Source organism: Acanthaster planci, linkage group LG12, assembly GCF_054643075.1.
Source record: "Acanthaster planci isolate LZ-2023a linkage group LG12, COTS_SCS, whole genome shotgun sequence".
Classification (NCBI taxonomy): Eukaryota; Metazoa; Echinodermata; class Asteroidea; order Valvatida; family Acanthasteridae; genus Acanthaster; species Acanthaster planci.
Window position 1 is genome coordinate 8,615,347 of NC_141788.1, and position 17,439 is coordinate 8,632,785.

The window sequence follows — 17,439 nt, forward strand, 5'->3', positions numbered from 1 at the left end:
GATACCAGCAGAGGCCATTTATTATGTGCATACAACTTGCAAGCTATGGACCCTTGTGTTTTAACGAAAGGCGTTAGCCGCTCTTTCGTTTTCCCCCAAAATGCTGTTATTATCCTCGAAACGGATTCGTTCTGAAGGCCAAAATGACTGATAGGGGTTCAAGACGATCCAGGACCCTATCGGACTGCCAGAATGTGGAAAGAGGGACTAAGAAACTGTCGTCGCGGAGCCAATCTGCTGATTACTGGGCCGGGGAGCGCGACCAGCCATCCTCTTTGCCCACCACCGGGGGCCATGATGGTGGAGGCGGTACCGGTGGTGGGGCCATGCAGATCGACACCCCGGCCGGCTTTCGGCACGTCAGCGGCATCACCAACGAGATGGTGTCCACCATCCAGGCCGCCGAGCGGGAACTCTTCACAGACCTGTCGCGGGCGCAGGCTTTTGAAGACACGGATGCAACGTTTGCAGTGTTCAATCGGCCGAATAATGGGAAGCTACGGATAAGCGTTGCCCAGGAAAGGGAAATCCTGGGAGGAGCGTACCTGTTGCGCACAGTTGAAATCACTAAGATTCCCGGTCGAACATTAGGGTTCTTCATTCGTGAGGGGGATGGGTTGGACAGAAGGGATGGTATTCATGTGTCACGTCTAATGCTAGGCGGATTAGTGGAAGAATCTGGACTTATACAGATAGGCGATGAAATTCTGTATGTAAATAATGTGGATGTCTCCAGGAAAACCCTTGACGAAGTCTATATGATCTTGCAGATCCCTATACGGTTACTTATAACTCTGAAATCGCGCCAGATTGGGAAGGGGGTGTTTCGCTCCAGCTGGGGGTCGTTCACATCTGACAACATCAGCCCTGGACGTTTTTCGCCAGCAGCGTTAGGCTTAGGCTCAAAGCAGAGGTCCATTTCAGTCGGTACAAATAGCTCCCTGGGCTCGATGTCGGACCGCAGCCCGGGATCATTTACCGACGGCAGCCAGTCGGGCCTGGCCGTCCAGTTTGAGGATAAGGAGAACAGTCTTCGCTGTAAGGGTTCCAATCAGCACAGACTGTTGGACTTGAAGGGGCCCCGTGCTGCACACTACCACGATTTGGACTTGCATGAGGAATCGGAACAGCAAGTGCAATCCGCTCTGGAGCCGGACATGGCCGGGAGCAGCACGACCAGCAGCAGCAGCAACAGCAGTGCAATCGGGGGCGGCCGTGCCCCGGCCCCGCCCCTCCAAGTCCCCGTCCGAGACTTCAAGCTGCGGCACCTCAGCGCCAGTGATGCCCAGCACGAGTCGGAGACCCCCAAGCCCGAGACGTTCCACCGGGCTGCCTCCTTCGACCCCAGCACCCTCCCGGCTGAGGAGGACAGCGACAACATGGTCTTCGTGGATGACGAGGACTACGATGACCTGCGGGAGATCCCCGACACGGAAGTGGACTCCTTCACCAACGTGCACGGCCTCCGTAGCAGTGTCCCCGTCTATTCCAGTCGCAAGAAGCAGCGACCGTATTCGGCCTTCATAGAGACTGACCACAAGGGATTTAGTAAGGAGGTGGATGACATTAGAAAAGATGCTCAGATGATGGATAAAAAGCAGTCATCTGGAAAGCTGAGACGAGCCTCGTCGTCGGATGATGTCATCGCTGCCCTAACTACGACCGCAAAGCCTAGAGGAAATGCTAATAGACAACATTCCAGCGCGGGTAAGTTGTTAGTAGGAAAGAATTCCACATCAGACAGTAACAGATTTCAAGTTCCTCTAAGGTAGTTTACACATGTATGTATGTAACCCGTCTTTCCTTGCTAAACCTGTTGGTGTTCTACTCTCCAAGACTGTTATGGCCCAATGTGGAATTCACCCCCCCTCCCCCCTTTTAGTACATGAATGTTCTTTCAAGCCTATTCCAGCCAATCTGGTCGTTTCCAACAAATCAGTGATTGGTATTTTTGGACCATTGGATAAATTTTATACAGAGTACAGTTTATAGGCATGTATGTTCTAGGGTTGAATTTCGATGTCATGAGCTTCAGTCATCAACGCGCAGCTCTGCACTCTCTCTCTGCTATTAAGGATGTCAAGTGTGTGTCAAAGTTGTATGTAGGAGATCGTAGCGACATCCAATTTTGCTGGTTTCCCCAGTGAACTTTTTTTATTACCGTCATCCATTTGAGCTCAATTGCAGAACACCCCGCCACCCTGCAAGATCAACCTCATAGCCAGGTACAGGTCAAAGTGTCACACTCTTCTCAAGGGATTTTCACCTTGTACATGTACCCATGTAACCAGTCATTCCAGGGGTCGTTTTTTAGAGTGGTGGGGTATTCTGCAATTTCTCCTAAATTTTGTGGAAAAAGTGTATTGCATGGGTTATGGTAGGGATGGCAAAGCCGAACAGTTCTGCTTGCTACATGTATTTACTGTATTTGCTATCACATAGCATCTAAAAACAGGGTACCGCCATGTGGGTTGGAACATTTTTCTTTTGGAGGGAGCCAATTTTTTAACATTATAGTGATTCAGTGTGTAAGTGAATGTTAAATGGTTAAACAAGCAATATTAAATTAATTAACCCTAACCTTACATAATACTACAAATTATTACTTGTAGTAAAATGTAGAAATCAGTGCTGCCGCTTGTAAGAGGACATGACGATATTGTTCTCTGAAGCCATAAAATACTATAGAAAACACAATGTACCATACAGTGCTGTGGCACTATGAATGCATGGCTTTATTGTTCTCTGTATGAGTAACAATGGAAGTACCCTAGCCAGAAGTAGTAATTTGTAGCGCTAGGTCCTTCAGGCTCAGGCAACTACTTAGTATTTTGTAGTACTGAGTAACTGTAAGCCAAACAATATGCTTGGCGGTTAGGGTCAATTGAGAGATCGAGTGGCATTCAATTTAAATGAGATTGACACCACTTTTAAGGGTTCAAATTGCATGCATTTACATGCAAGTCTGTAGAACCTTATACATGTATTTGGTCAGTTTTTGTCTGTCCCCCATATTTTCCCCTATAAAACTTGTGGGCTGCTGCTCCGTCAAAATAGTGTTCGTTCAAAAACAGGAAGCAGAAGTTACGACTTGACAACTGAGCAACTTGAAAAGTGCCCTAATCCGTATGGTTAGAAACAGTACCCTTTCCTGTTTCTGTGACTAACTTTACACAATTTGTGCCTTTCTTAGATATTGGCAGGAGCAATTTACATGTACACATACTTTTTGTCACCAGTTCAGCATCGGCTGAATTCTCTCCCCAAAATGTCATCTTTTGAAGTAAAACGAATGCTCCAGGCAGAGTTGAGGTTCAAAACATAAACTTTATCAGTACGGTCTGTCATCCCCGGCAAAATGCGCAATTTATGAGGTTTTGTTTTGAAAAGAAAATTCTGAGCTGAAAATGTTAAGCCACGCTGGTCATAAAAGAATAAGATTTGTACTGGTACCCTATGTGTACATGCTTTTACTGTGCAAGTGTGCTTGGAAGAAAAATTTTTTGTTTGGATAAATTAAATGAAACGACCTGTGTTAATCAGGCAGCCACCAGCCTTACATGTATATGCAGGAACCTAGATAACCACGCATTCTTTGAGTGTTTGCCACACTGAATTAGAATCAATTGCTTTGTTACTGCTCAACCGAGCCCTGCCTCCCTTCTCTAATCAGGAAACCAAAATTGGATGACCTTATTTGAACGCAATTCACGAAACAGAAAATTGGCACATATCTTGTTTAAAATGTGGTTAAAAAAAACGAGGAGAGACAGAGGAGAGAAAAAAAACAGAGGAGCCATGGGGAGAGGTTAACCTTGAGCATGTGCGACCCAAACGACAACCCAGCAATCCTGCCACAGAATGCACGCTAAGACGTGAGCTCTCAGCAAACGTGGCATACTTGACCACCAGTGGGGCTGAGGTCAGAAACGGCTGCAACTGTCTGTGGGAAAGAATTGTCCTCCCTCTGCTTGGAGTTGAGCAAAGTGAAGAACTGGTTCCAAAAAGGGAAAAGAAGGAAAAAAAACTAAACAAAGAGCAAACAAAAACTACACAAAAAACCCTCCCCAAACTAACAATTTAAAAGCAAGCGCTCTCTGACTCGATTGTGTTCAGCCCCATGTAATGGCCGTGCATTTTTAGTGACACTCACTTGTACTCTGTTGAAACTCTTTCAAATTATTTGCTTCACTGTTACACTGTGAAATGACAAACAAACTTCAGTGTGTACGTTGAGCAGAGGCCAGAGGGCTTAGTCAAATGGAGCGAAGCGAAATCGGTCGTTTCCCTATGCTTCTAAACCGTCCAGTGATACCCACCGCTCGGCAGGAATCAGGCACGAATGAGAAACAACTTAGGTTGTCGTTGGAACCTGTTCAGCAGGCCTCACACTATGCTGGTTTGGATTCTGTTGAAACTCAGATGGTTTTTTTAAGTGATTCATTTGCTGGATAACATTCCAGACTTACTAATAATGTCCACATGTACCGGTACATGTACATGTAGATTATTCCACATGCCGGCAACACATACCTGTACTGTACATGTACGTGTACATACATGCTCATGTTGTGCATATTATAAATCCCTGGTATCTGATTGGTTGATCGTTAGTCATATGTCATTTACATACACGTACTGGTACATGTGCACAGCAAATGTACAGTATCAAGAATAAACTGGACATATTAGAATGGCCTTTAATCTATCTTCTGTCATACCTGCGTGCATGTACCAGTATACAGAATGATACCGGCACATACATATATACACATGTAGCATTGAATGGTATGATCAAGTGACCTGTTCCAGGAGCATGTCTACATGAGTAACAAGTTTCTGACTGTGTGTCCATGGACACAGGAAAGAAGGAATGTTACGTGGGAGGGAGACTGAAAGTGGAAGTGTCGGTATGGTACTTTGGTACACACGTTCTGAAATGAGATTGGGACATCCACAGTCTCGGATATCAGATAAAAATTCAGCCCAACCTCAGGTGAAAGCTAGGCACTGATTCAGTCTGCAAGATAGGAAGGACTGCATGCTGACTCTGACCCCCCCCCACCTCCAACCTCCTGGGGCTTTCTCCAGGTACCCTGCTGAGCCCAACAAAATGAAACAGCAAAGTGTAAAGCCTGCTGAATCCAACAAAATCCAACAGCCACCCGGTAGAACAAAAGGCCTTTTGTTGACTACTCACATCAAAGTCCCACAGAAAGTGACCGCTGTTGGATATTGTTGGGTTCAGCATGGTTAAGGTTAAATAAGAATGTATACACTTCACAGTGGCCTCATGTTAGTGTCTTGTTACTCAAAGATTTCTGAAACTGCTTTCACTAGCTTCTTCCCAGGCATTTTGTAGAAAATGATTAAAAATCTCCAAATTCAAGACTGTTGAACAATGTTATAATACAGTACACCTGTATGTACAGTTGAGCATCTATAAGAAGAGCATTTTTAATGCAAAGTCATAATTATAACAAGGAGAATTTAAGGTCCCAAGTCTGTGTTTTTCTTGGTTTTCCATTACTGATAATACAAGGTAACTATTATAACAAGGTAATTTGTAAAGTCCCAAGGGCCTCGTTATAACAGTGCTCCACTATTTTTACAAAACCAAAGGATGAAGAGAAACTTAAAATTACTGTTGTTGCAGTTGAAGCGAATCCAGTCCAAGTGTTCGTGTTCTGTAAAGTACCCGGTACTTACATGTAAGAACTTGATCACAATTCCCTGGCCTTGTTGGAGTTGAAATCCGTCGGATTTTGGGCAGCAGAGTGTATGTACATGTACATGTAACTGTGCCCAGCTGGCTTGTGTTACATTCTGTTGGATTTCAACTGAAGAAATACGGCACAGTTGGATTGTGTTGGTACGAGCAGGCAAATGAAATGACAGGTTACAGTCACCATCAACTCAGACCGTTGCTTTCTGATGGATTGAGCAGGAAACTCCTAGAAGTCACCATCCTGATTCTGTTGGATTCGGTAGGAAGGTTCCCGGGTTCTGACAATGCAAAAGCTTCATTTATCTGTATGTATGGCTTTTTTGCTAGTGTTTAATTTTGAATAATAGTCTACATTATGTACATGTGTGGCATATACATGTACACGTACATGTACTGTAGCAAAATTTTCCTTAGCCGCTTGAAATGGAATTCCTCAGATGGACAGCATTTTTTTAAATGGGAAATCATAACTATGGCTGTATGTACATGTACGCATGCATACATGTACGTACATGCACCAGAGTGTCAGAACATGTACACAGTTTACACAATGTGTACTGGAACTGTATACAACACTTATATTGATGTTATGGCTGTAATTCTTGTGAAGAAATGGCAGATAACAGATCGCATTCTTTGTAATCTGCCGGTACAAACACGACCCCAGATCGTGTAAACACATCCCGACACATATTATTGCAGCCAGAGATTTACAAGTGCGACCTTTTTGCAAGTGACCACCAGTCGCCGTTTCTTTTTTTTTTACATGTGTGTCCTGGAGATGAGTCACACACGCTACTGTCTGTGCTTGTGCGTGAATGATTAACGTACATTCTCGACGTGCCAAGACTTCACAAAGATTGTTTTAAAAACAGGATGAGTTCCGTTTTTTGCATAGATCATGTGCATCATACGGTAGTCGTACGGCACATCACTGCTCATTATCATACACATGTACTGGTAGAGTTATTGTATTGGTTTGGTGCACGAGAGCTCCCTCACTATGGACTGACAAATCTGGGGTGACAGAGAATGCCCCAGCATCGTGCCTTTATTCTCCTGCTCAAAGACCCCACAGATTTGTGGCAATTTGGGTCTGTACTGTGTGCCAGGTGCTTGCAAATTACCGGTAGTCTACCGTATACATGTACTGGTACCCGTACGCCCGGGTCTTCTGTCCGCCAGCAGGAGATTAATGTAGCTGCTTGGTAAAGAAAGCTCCTCCTTTGAATTGTTTATGTGTGCGGATGTACATGTATGCACACTCTGTGTACGGTACATGTAATCGGTGACACTTGGTGGCAGCAGATAAACCGGTCCTTTTTTTTGCCAGTTCCAGGTGTGCTCGCGCAGTTCTGGGCATGCACACAAACTGCGAAAAAAAAGGACCGGTTTGTTTGCCGCCACCAAACCTCTCAAAGTCTCCCTTTTTTTTTTCCTTTTATGAATTACCAAACTTTGCCGTCTGACAAGAATGCACCCTGACTTCCCTGCATTCTTGCTGGAGGACTGTGGTATCCCCCCCTATCCCCCTCTATGATGTGAACCACCTAAACTACAGGTACATGTCATTGTCAATTGTACCGGTACTTGTGCATGTACCATCATCGGTTCATCCAAATCATCCACAACCTGTTCAAGGAACAGAGAGGGAAAGAATTGAACCCCACAAGTACATGTACATGTACGTACGTGCAGTATCTGCCAACTGCCGGTACACCACTGCACATGTATGACTACCAACTGCCGGTACACCACTGCACATGTATGACTACCACTGTTGTCATTTATGGTTTAAACATTCTGTACACAAAAAATATTCAACTCTGTACAAAGACGAGCATAGTCGAACGGAAGGCATATAACGATGCCTTGGGCAGCTGTCAGACACTCACATCTGCCCACGGAGCACAGTCAGAGATCGCAGGTGTTGATTTTTTGCAGAGGGAGGAAAACTAGGAGATCCAGGGAAAAACCCCCATGGCACAGGAGACCATGAACAAACAATCACACACTATTGGTACATGTACTTTGTAGCCGTGGCTAGGAACTGAACCCAGGACCAGAGCGGCGAGTGATGTACCCACTTGGTACCGGTAGGCACCTGTTCCCTCCAATCGTGGTTCGATTAATCAATCGATGTATCGATTCTGTCGTTACACTTTGCTCTTCAAGTGATCGAAAATTAATTGGGAAGAAATACAACTGTTTCCTTTCCAAAGGATGCAAAGGAGTAACCAAAAACTGAACTGTGAACCAGTTAACAAAAACACAAGCACAGAAACAAACATCCAGATAACAAATAACGGTCAACGGACCTAGCAGTTAATTCCTAATGAATTTGGAGATTGAGCATTTCCCCTGCCTGACTGCAGTGTAAGGAGGTACCGGTACTGTACCTGGACACTCCGTGGAATCAAGAGACATCTTACACACGCGTACAAGTACATGAAGATCTTAGATGTACATGTACCATACCCGTATACAGAAAAGTGCAGGGCATCTGTTGAGCCAAGTGAAGGGTGAACATACATGTACATGTAGTGTACAATGTGTGTATCGTAGTGTCTGCCAAATTCAGTTGTAATTGTTCTACGTGTACAGTATATGTATATTCCAGATTAGCTTACCGGTACATGTACATGTAGTAACCCATACTGCAGTTATTAACCATTTTTATAATAGGGCCTCTATTACAGTGTACATTGAGCATACATGTACATGTGATATACATGTACGTGTCCTCGTACATGTACATTTACATGCTGTTCATGCTATTAACGTACAGTACATGTACCTGCATGATACCATATCTTAACCATAACCCCCTAGGGTGTATGCAAAATTGTATTGAAATTGGAGGATTTGGGAGTGTTAAGGTTAAAATACCCAGTGCATGTCTGTGTACGTGTACACATGCAAGTCCTATACTTAAAATACATGAGGCTTTCTCTCTGCCATATCACTGAGGCTGTGTGTGTGTGTACATGTACATTACCTTGTACATTTCTGCAATATGCGCCGCCGATGCGTGGGCGTTCTGGCCTGCATAATAACAGCGCTGCCAGCGCCGGACGGTTCAGACTTCACGGCCGTGAATTAACTGGCCAGACGGGGAGGACTTGAAACAGGCGTGCTATTTATAGCTTGGCGGACCATGCACGGTGCCCGAATGTGCCGCGTTTAAAATAAGAACGGAGGGAGGAAATGTTGGGCAGTTTCATCTGCATGTACGGTACATTACATTCTGCGTGTGTGGTGTGATTGGGCACTCTCAACATTACTGTGCTTCGAGGTTGGCATGAAAGCTGATCTACCTTACAGTACCATTACAAATGTACATAATGTATCTTGCCTTCATGACCATGGTTTAGCAATGAACTGGTATAGGCAGATAAATAATTTGTGCGGTGAAGTTTTCCTTATACGGGTACATGTACAATACAGGTAAATATTGTATGATTTCAGAATACACATCATGCCATTGGCATGGCACATTGTGAATTTGCATCATTGGCTGATTGGATGCTAGACCTGAGAGAAATACACTAGACTGGGATTCAGTAACATTTATGCACAAGAGTGGGGAGTAATACGCTGGTTTTTTTTAATAAGCCCATTTTTCAATTGTAGACATGTAGCACGTGTGCGCCCGTAGATGCCTTAATTAAATCATGCAGTTCAAGTGGTATGATTGATTGAATGGGTTACGAGGGTTTTTTTTTTTCACATACAAAATGACATTTGTCAGGGAATGTTGGACAGTTTGGTGCTTGCATTTGACATGTTTGAGAAAATAGGCATATTTTGTAAATCTACTTCTTCAGTGGTACAGTACCGAGAAGTTCTAGAATCTCCGGCAAATGTGAATTGTGTTTTTTTAAAGTAAAAATGTTGAGAATTTTCTATTGAGATTTGCGTGACCCACAGCAGTTTTCAGGGTCTGTACCCTCCAAAGCGGCAGTTACAATGTACGGGTATAAACCTGCCCATTGTAGCAATTGACAATAACTTGTTTGGTTAGATTTAGCCACATTCGTGGTAGCATTGTGAGTCTGTCAACTGCTGTTTGCCGAGTCCCTACCATAGAAAACCAAACCGATATCGGAGAAAGTTAAGAATGCTTGCTGTTCTGTGCTTGCCGAGATATATTTGAAATTTTGCATTCATCTTTTGTTTGGTTTGAATCTTGGTCCACTGCAAGACGAAACATGTACAATGTACATGTACATGAACAATGTACATGTAAGGTATGCATGCCCTAGCCATACCCATTCAGTGGAGACAGTAGGCTTCTACTTTTTAGTTACAGTGCTGGGAAAAGGTGCCATCAGTCATACAAGGCAACCTTGGCCCCTGACCGTGCTTTTATGGGCGATGGCATTTTTTGCCCTTTTTTTTTTTTTTTTTCGCTCTCTGATTGTCGGTGAACTCAGCTGTGATCACGTTCCAGGTTTGTAACAGTTTGCCTGTTGACTTTGCCCATTGACGGGCTGCCTCGCACTAAATCAACAGAGAAACTTTGACAAAATTCACTCTTGTAGAAGAAAAAAAGATTGCAAACTGGGGCATCTGCCATGGGTTGATTCGACTTGAGTAAAATCAACCATGACACCTTGTCCAAGCTGTGCCTACTGCACTTGACAACCTACGGTACCTTCACTCTTGAAAAAAGTGCATTTCCTCATTGCGTCAAGGAGAGTGCTAAACTGGTTAAATACACCGCAGAATACATGCACTCTGAAGTTTAACTCATGCATGCCACAGATTCCATTAATTAAAAAAATTTATCCTGAACTGTTTTGGACCCCCCCCCAAAAATGCACTTGAGTCGCGGAACATTTCAGCACCAAAACTGAAGGTAAACCAGCATTTATTTCCCAACTGGTCCGTGGATGCATAGAGCTACAATGTACCTATACACCCACAGTCTGTAAGTGTCCAGCAATGTGTGAAAATGTCACCAAAGGTTTAATACCCTCATCCATTACACAGACTTTACTCAGCACACAAAAGGGCTTGACACCTGTCAGTGGAAGGATTAGTGTTTGGCAACCACAGGAATTGTACCCTATTAATAGGTTGTCTGGAAATAACTGTCAGTCAGCTAGTGCAGGGGAGGGCCTCGGCCAAGCCAAACCAAAAGAATTTCTTTGCTCTTTATGTGACTACTTGTTTAACCAAGAAACCATGTCACAAGCTTTCTAACCATAACATAATGTTCCTTCTTCTTTACAGAATTTTTTTTTGTTCTCTATTTTATCTTGTTCTTCATTCTCAATTCCTTTTATCAGAGAAAAATTATTTATCATAAGTGTAGTATATGTTTGTATTTATTTCAATTAGTTTGGAGAGCCCCTTCAACAGAAATTATTTCTTTTGGGCAATCCTTCGGGGGCTGATTGGAATATTCTTTGTAATTATTATCTTATCGTCTTATTGTGTTTGTATTTGTTTCTTGTAACTTCTTCTTCCCGAGAAATGAAAAATGAAATGAAACTGGATTGATGGTATTCAATTTGTCCAGTACTATCCAAATATGTACATGTACATGTATGTAGGCCTTAAGATCTTATATATTGCATGGAGTTGAAGGCACGTACCGCACACTGTGGATGAAGTCAGTCTGTCGTCTCTACTAAGACAGAATTTTGTTTAGGTTTGGGTGAAATTCAAAATGGTGACTTCTGACCAATATTATACATGTACATTGAAATTAATTATAACATTAATTAATCAAATTAAAGACCAAGTTACATGTAAGCATGAGACATTTTTTTTTCTGTAAAGGTTGGGAGGGATCATTTTATCATGATTGTGTGCGCGGCTGTAAGCAGTGCTGCAGTTGTGAAAGAGGCAGAAACAAAAAGAAGTGAAAAACTTGATTTCTGGTGAATTTAAACTTTGACAAAATTGTAACTGTTCACTATTAAGCAAGGTGCTGCATCATGTGGGGATGCATCATATTTTGGGGGGATAGAGGAATGAAACTTGCCTTGATTTTTCTCCAGTGTGGTGGGACTGCCATATTATTAAAGAATGGCGGAAACAGTAACCGGACTCTACTGCAGTCATTTGCACAGTTTAAGACCACCTGGAATTTTATTGGTATTTCTGTCACTGGGCCTGCATTACATTGTCTGATTGAATGATTACTTAACATGTTTTTACAGTGGTGCATAACAGCGGTGCAGTGCTATGTGCCCATTTCAATGAGGGTTTTTGCAAAGATAGGTCTTGTATGACATTTTGTCTGTAAGGCAGCATGGGTTAAAAAAAAAAGCCAGTCAAAGTAATCAGAAATAAAGGAGGGCACACTAAATATTGGACTGTTAACATTTATCACGGAAATGTAGTCAAATGGCTGTGTAACCAAGATACTAAGGTTACACATTGAAAATAAACATACTAGTACACTGTATGTTGCCATGATTGATTGGTTAAGTCTGGTTTGCTTCAGTTTATTGCATTCAGTTAAATGACTGTAGGTAAATTTGGAAGTAAACGCAAGATTTCATCCCAACCAAATTCCAGTAAAACCCTCCTGTTGTGTTCACCGGACCTTAAATGCTTAGGGTAGACCATATCTTCTGTAGTTAGGGGCCTTTGATGGTATTCCTGGTACTCAGAGTTAATGAAAGTACAGTAGTCATATTTCATCTGCATGTACATGTACTTATTCCTGACTCGGGGTTCAAAACTTCTGTCAGTTGTAAAAACTGGATGGACTGCTTTAGAGTGATTCAAGGAGACAGCATAATGGTACAAGCATGGCTTTTGCACAGTACGTGTACCTGTACTAGGCTTCTGATTCTGGTTACCGATTAGCCAATAAGTGGTTTTAGAATCCTCTGTGTCTGAGTCTTACGTTTGACTGGAGCTCCTCATTTCTTCTTGCAGGTGATTCCAGGACAGTGCGACCACGATCGGCCATTCTCGAGTTCTTGCCCAATGCAATGAGGCGCTCGGGGGAAGGGAAGGCACGTCAACGCAAACCAGGTCAGGTGGAGAAGACTACTAAGTCCAGCCTCATGGGCAAGAAGGCCGACAAGAACTCAGCAGAGGCGACGGCTGAGGATGGCTCGCGCTACGTGCCCAAGCCCTCACCGGACAAGAAGACCAGACGGATATCTGCCAGCAAGCCGCTGGACATCGACGCGACGCAGTTCACTAAGTACAAGAGCGACCTGGGCTCGCGCCTGCGCAACCGGCAGATGCCGCTCTCGGGCATCCTGACTCTGCACCTGTACGGCAGCCGGAAGATGGCCCCCTCTCTGTCCTCCCGCAAGGAAAACCGCGACCTGTACTGTGTGATGGAGGTGGATGCTGTCCACAAGGCCCAGACCGCAACGGTGTCGGGCAAGGACGAGTTCTGCTGGGACGAGAAGTTTGAGATTGACCTGGAGCGGGCACACGACCTGAGCCTGCTGATCTACAGCTACACAGACTGGGACACCAACCGACAGAAGCTGTGCTACAAGGCCGTGGTCCGACTGACCCAGCTCCTGATGCATTCCACCCGTCCCAAGGACGAGCCCTTCCGCCTGGCCGTACGGCTGGAGCCCCGGGGCATCATGTATGCAAAGTTCTCCTTCACGGAGCGGCACGTCACGCTGAAGCGTGTGCCCTCGCTGGACCGGCGGGGCCTGTTCGGCGTGCCGCTGGAGGTGGTGGTCCGGCGGGAGAACACGCACACCAACATTCCGATCATCGTGCAGAAGTGCATTGAGGAGATCGAGCTGCGCGGCATTAACATGGTGGGGGTGTATCGGGTGTGCGGCTCAGCCAAGCGGAAGAAGCGACTGCACGATGAGTTTGAGGCTTCCAGTAGCTTGGTAGACCTATCCAGAGAGAACTATCCCGACCTTAATGTTATCACAGGTAGGTGATGCTCTGCCTCAGTGATAGGATACTCCCAAATTTTTCACCCTTTGAATGTATCGTACCATGTACATGTACACTGTACTAATATCTGCGATTCTCCCCAAGGCATTTTACCAGTTGGGCGGTTAACAGTGTAATGTCGAATACAGTGTATTTGAAAAAAAAATTGCATGAAATTGACATTTTTTAAATGAATACTGCTAAATTATTGCGTATTGTTTGCAGTGTATTGTGCAGTTAGTTTGCTATATGGCATGTGTTATTCACTTCTACCATTCAAACTGATGTAATTACAGTGCATTTACATCTACGTGTATATGTCTAGGCACGTTAGTGGCACTTAAACCATGCATATAAATGTACGCATGTGTACGACACAGACTCAAGATGCCTGACTCTTTCCCGAATCTTTCCAAGATTTTCATAATTTCATTTGTGAAAACTTAATAATGGAATACAATACCCGGTACACTGGCAAATCAATGGAACATTCAGGCAGTCTCCCGACGGAGGATAGAGAAAACGTTGAGTGCCCCCCGGTTCTTTTCAGAACCGTTCATACACGTACTCTCTCACATGTACTCACAAAAGGGATATTTTTGTATGGTGCTACAGCAAAACTAATGACATTTACATGTAGTGACATGTACCAATATTTTTATACAAAGTGTGTAAATTTACATGTTCGTGTACACGTACAGTGTATATATACGGTACACTGTACATGTATGTGGCACATGCGGTTATACGTGTACATTGGGCCTTGTTGGGTACCGGAACAATGGGAAGTACCCCACAAGGCCAGTTTTTACCTTGTGGGGTACCAAAATTGGTACCCCACAAGAATTTCACGAAACTGATATTTGGAAATAACTCAAAAAGGGGAAATTTTTGATGGGTAAAAATCTGTCGCAAATTGAAGTGTTTTATATAAGGGACTACGGTCGAAATTTCAACCCAGGAAAGTGAACTTGGTTTAAATTGGTGTGATTCGAAATTTTTTGCGTGTTGTGTGGTAGTTTTGTACGCGAGAACAAAGGAAATACCCCACCAAATATAGCTGTGTGAGGATGGGTGTGTTCGTACCGGTAGATTACTGTTCATTTAATCTTGTGTCATTGCTTTTAATTGGAAATGATGCCTCAAAATTACTGATTGCATCAACATATGTACCGGTATTACACGCGTGTACAAGTACCGTACACGTACATGTACCTACAATGCCCGCTGCACACGAAAGCTATATGCTGAGCAAATCGCCATTGGTGGCCATTTGCTCAGTACCAAGCACATCCTCTGTGGTCAAGTTTGGATGTGTTTCCCGTCTCGCGAAGTTGTTTCACAAGTATCAAGCACACGGTTTGAAAAGTTGAACCGTGGCGTTTGAAAGTTGGAGAACGTTTGAAAAGTTTAACCACCCTAATTGGTACCTGTATACTGTACTAGTCATGTCAGGCCGCTGCCTTTTTTTCATGACTTAGAAACGCATAAATCTTGCTGCAGCACAAACGCTTTCGTGCCAGTGATTGCTCTGCTCATATTGATACCGATTCCTGGTACTCAGCATTCTTTTTATCCAAATTGTCATCGTCTTCAACTTTTGTTTTGAAACCGGCCCCCACCCGAAGTTGCACGGGTGATGAAGGCCGTTGCCACTGAAATTTCCACCACGCTGTCTCGGCATGCACATGTAAGTGTACCCCCGGTACAGTGCATGTTCAGCTTTTAAGAAAGAAGGTGTCAAGAAATGCTTTTCGTATACATGTACTTGTAATTTGCTTGCAGCTGAAAGCGGCATTCATCCCTCTCTCTCAAGGGAGACAAACTCGAGCCCGCCCACCGGTGCATTTTATCGAGGGGCAGCTCCATAGAGAAGAATGGTGGGGTGAAAAAAAAAAATAACAGTCCCCAGTCTCTCTGAAAGGGGAGTCGGCCGAATACGATCCTCGAGATTGCTGGGAGCTAGGTTTGACCCGCACGGATTGGAAGATTGCCCTGAAAGGGGACACAGCCAATGAAAGCGGAGATCCCAGAGCAATTTGGTAGCCGGCATGACTCACCTTCATTGACTGGTGGGAATTTCAAAAAAAGGAAGAGGGGGGGAGGAACAGGGCTTGGGCCATTTGGAGCCCTGAGGGCGTGGTTATGATATGACAAATTCCTCGGCGGTCCAAGGTTTTTTGCTGGGAGCCTACAGTACATGTATGTATTCATCAGAGGGCAAGGTTGAGGCTCTTAATGCCACTGTTGTGGGCCTGCGGCACTGAGAGTGGTTCTACTCTGGTTCTCATCAATCAAAGTTGATTTGTCTATGAACATGATGAATGCGAATATTGTAGGGAATGTACAATGTACAAGCCTACCATACATGTACATGTACCATAAGTACATGTACATTTATATGCGCGACACCAACCATTATGTAGGTACATGTACATGTAGGTCTACATGTACGGTAGAACTCACACATTAGGAATCTGTTGGACACGGTACTGGTTCATGTACGGGATGCATATGAAATCATTAAATTACACCTCGGAAAAAGATGCTCGTTCAGACACAATTTGGCGGGGTTGTTTTGTCGATCACACTGCCGTACAAGTAATTATGCATTTACCGGTAGCATCAACGTGTATATGTACGGTATGTGGGGTTTTTGAAGTGCTGTAACTGCACAAAGTGTTGATGTGACCGGCTAGTTTTTCCTGGCCATACAGTATCCCTGACTGTTCCATTTCTATTATGTGGTGTGCAGTACCGGGTACCGGCACATGTACCGGTACCTGCAGTTTTGTACGTCTTCTGTCTCATCCTTTCAGGGCATACAATTAAGAAGGGTTCCATCTGGCTATTTTGAGTAATTCAGCCAACCTTTTTCATGCATGCAGGTGCATATGTACTGATGCATGTGGCATCAGTAGAAATGCGTAGATTTTTAGCAAAATCCGAACTTCTTTCTGGTTCTTTGTAGTGCTGTCCAGATTACTTGGCAGTTACACAGGATTACGCATTCGATTTGTCTGACCCCATAAAGAAAAAATTGGCCAAACTGCATGGATTTCAAACAGCGAAATATTGAAAACTTTTTCTACCAAGTGTATGTAAACCTTTTGCCCCAATCGTACATGTACATGTATGTACAGAAGGCGTCAAAATTTGTAAATTATTTGGCATTTACTAACAGTAACGATCATCTGTTTGAACCTTCAAGAAGTGTGTCATACTGTTTGCCTGTACTTGTACATAGACACCCCCGTAGCTGGTTGGTGTTTGTTCTCGTACATATCGCCTGACGATCTGTGTGATTCTGTATCAAAAACAATTTATCTTCAGGCGTCCTGAAGGACTACCTTCGCGAGCTTCCGGAGCCCCTCTTCACCACTAAGATGTGCCAACGCTTCATGGACACATTTGGCAACCAGTCAGCGGACCCCGCCTGCGACGGGGAAAAGCTGGTCCAGATGATCGAGTCCCTTCCCCCCGCCAACCGGGTAAGTGGCCATCCTGGCGGAGACGCGCAGTCGTGCCGTAAAAGTCACCGGCGGTGTTTCAGTCGAGACCAGGCGCGAGACCAGATCGCAAGACCAGTCAGTTACATGTACATGTACATGCACCGGTACCCTGTACGAACATGGGGAGAACAGCCTCTAAGACAATACGTGTACATGTTCCTTTGCTGCAGTCCCGTTGAGGGAAGTTGGTCTTATGTTGATCTCGCGATGATCTTGGGTCTGGTGCGGGTCTTTTCATTGTCGTAAGAGGTCTGGACCACAACGCTGGTTACCGCTAGAAAAAAACAATTTCATAACATTTCCAACTGCCCGTCT

At 44.2% G+C, this 17,439-nt stretch overlaps 1 protein-coding gene across 1 annotated transcript in view; it reads left to right on the top strand.

Annotated features, from left to right (window-relative positions):
• Positions 1–17,439, top strand: part of LOC110985187 (rho GTPase-activating protein 100F-like) — a 27,226-nt gene continuing 9,787 nt past the window's right edge. Inside the window, exons 1-3 of the mRNA XM_022246027.2 lie at positions 1–1,707; positions 12,629–13,609; positions 16,946–17,103. Of these exons, the coding sequence (XP_022101719.2) occupies positions 144–1,707; positions 12,629–13,609; positions 16,946–17,103 (2,703 nt within the window). The 5' untranslated portion in view covers positions 1–143. The remainder of the gene's footprint in view (positions 1,708–12,628; positions 13,610–16,945; positions 17,104–17,439) is intronic.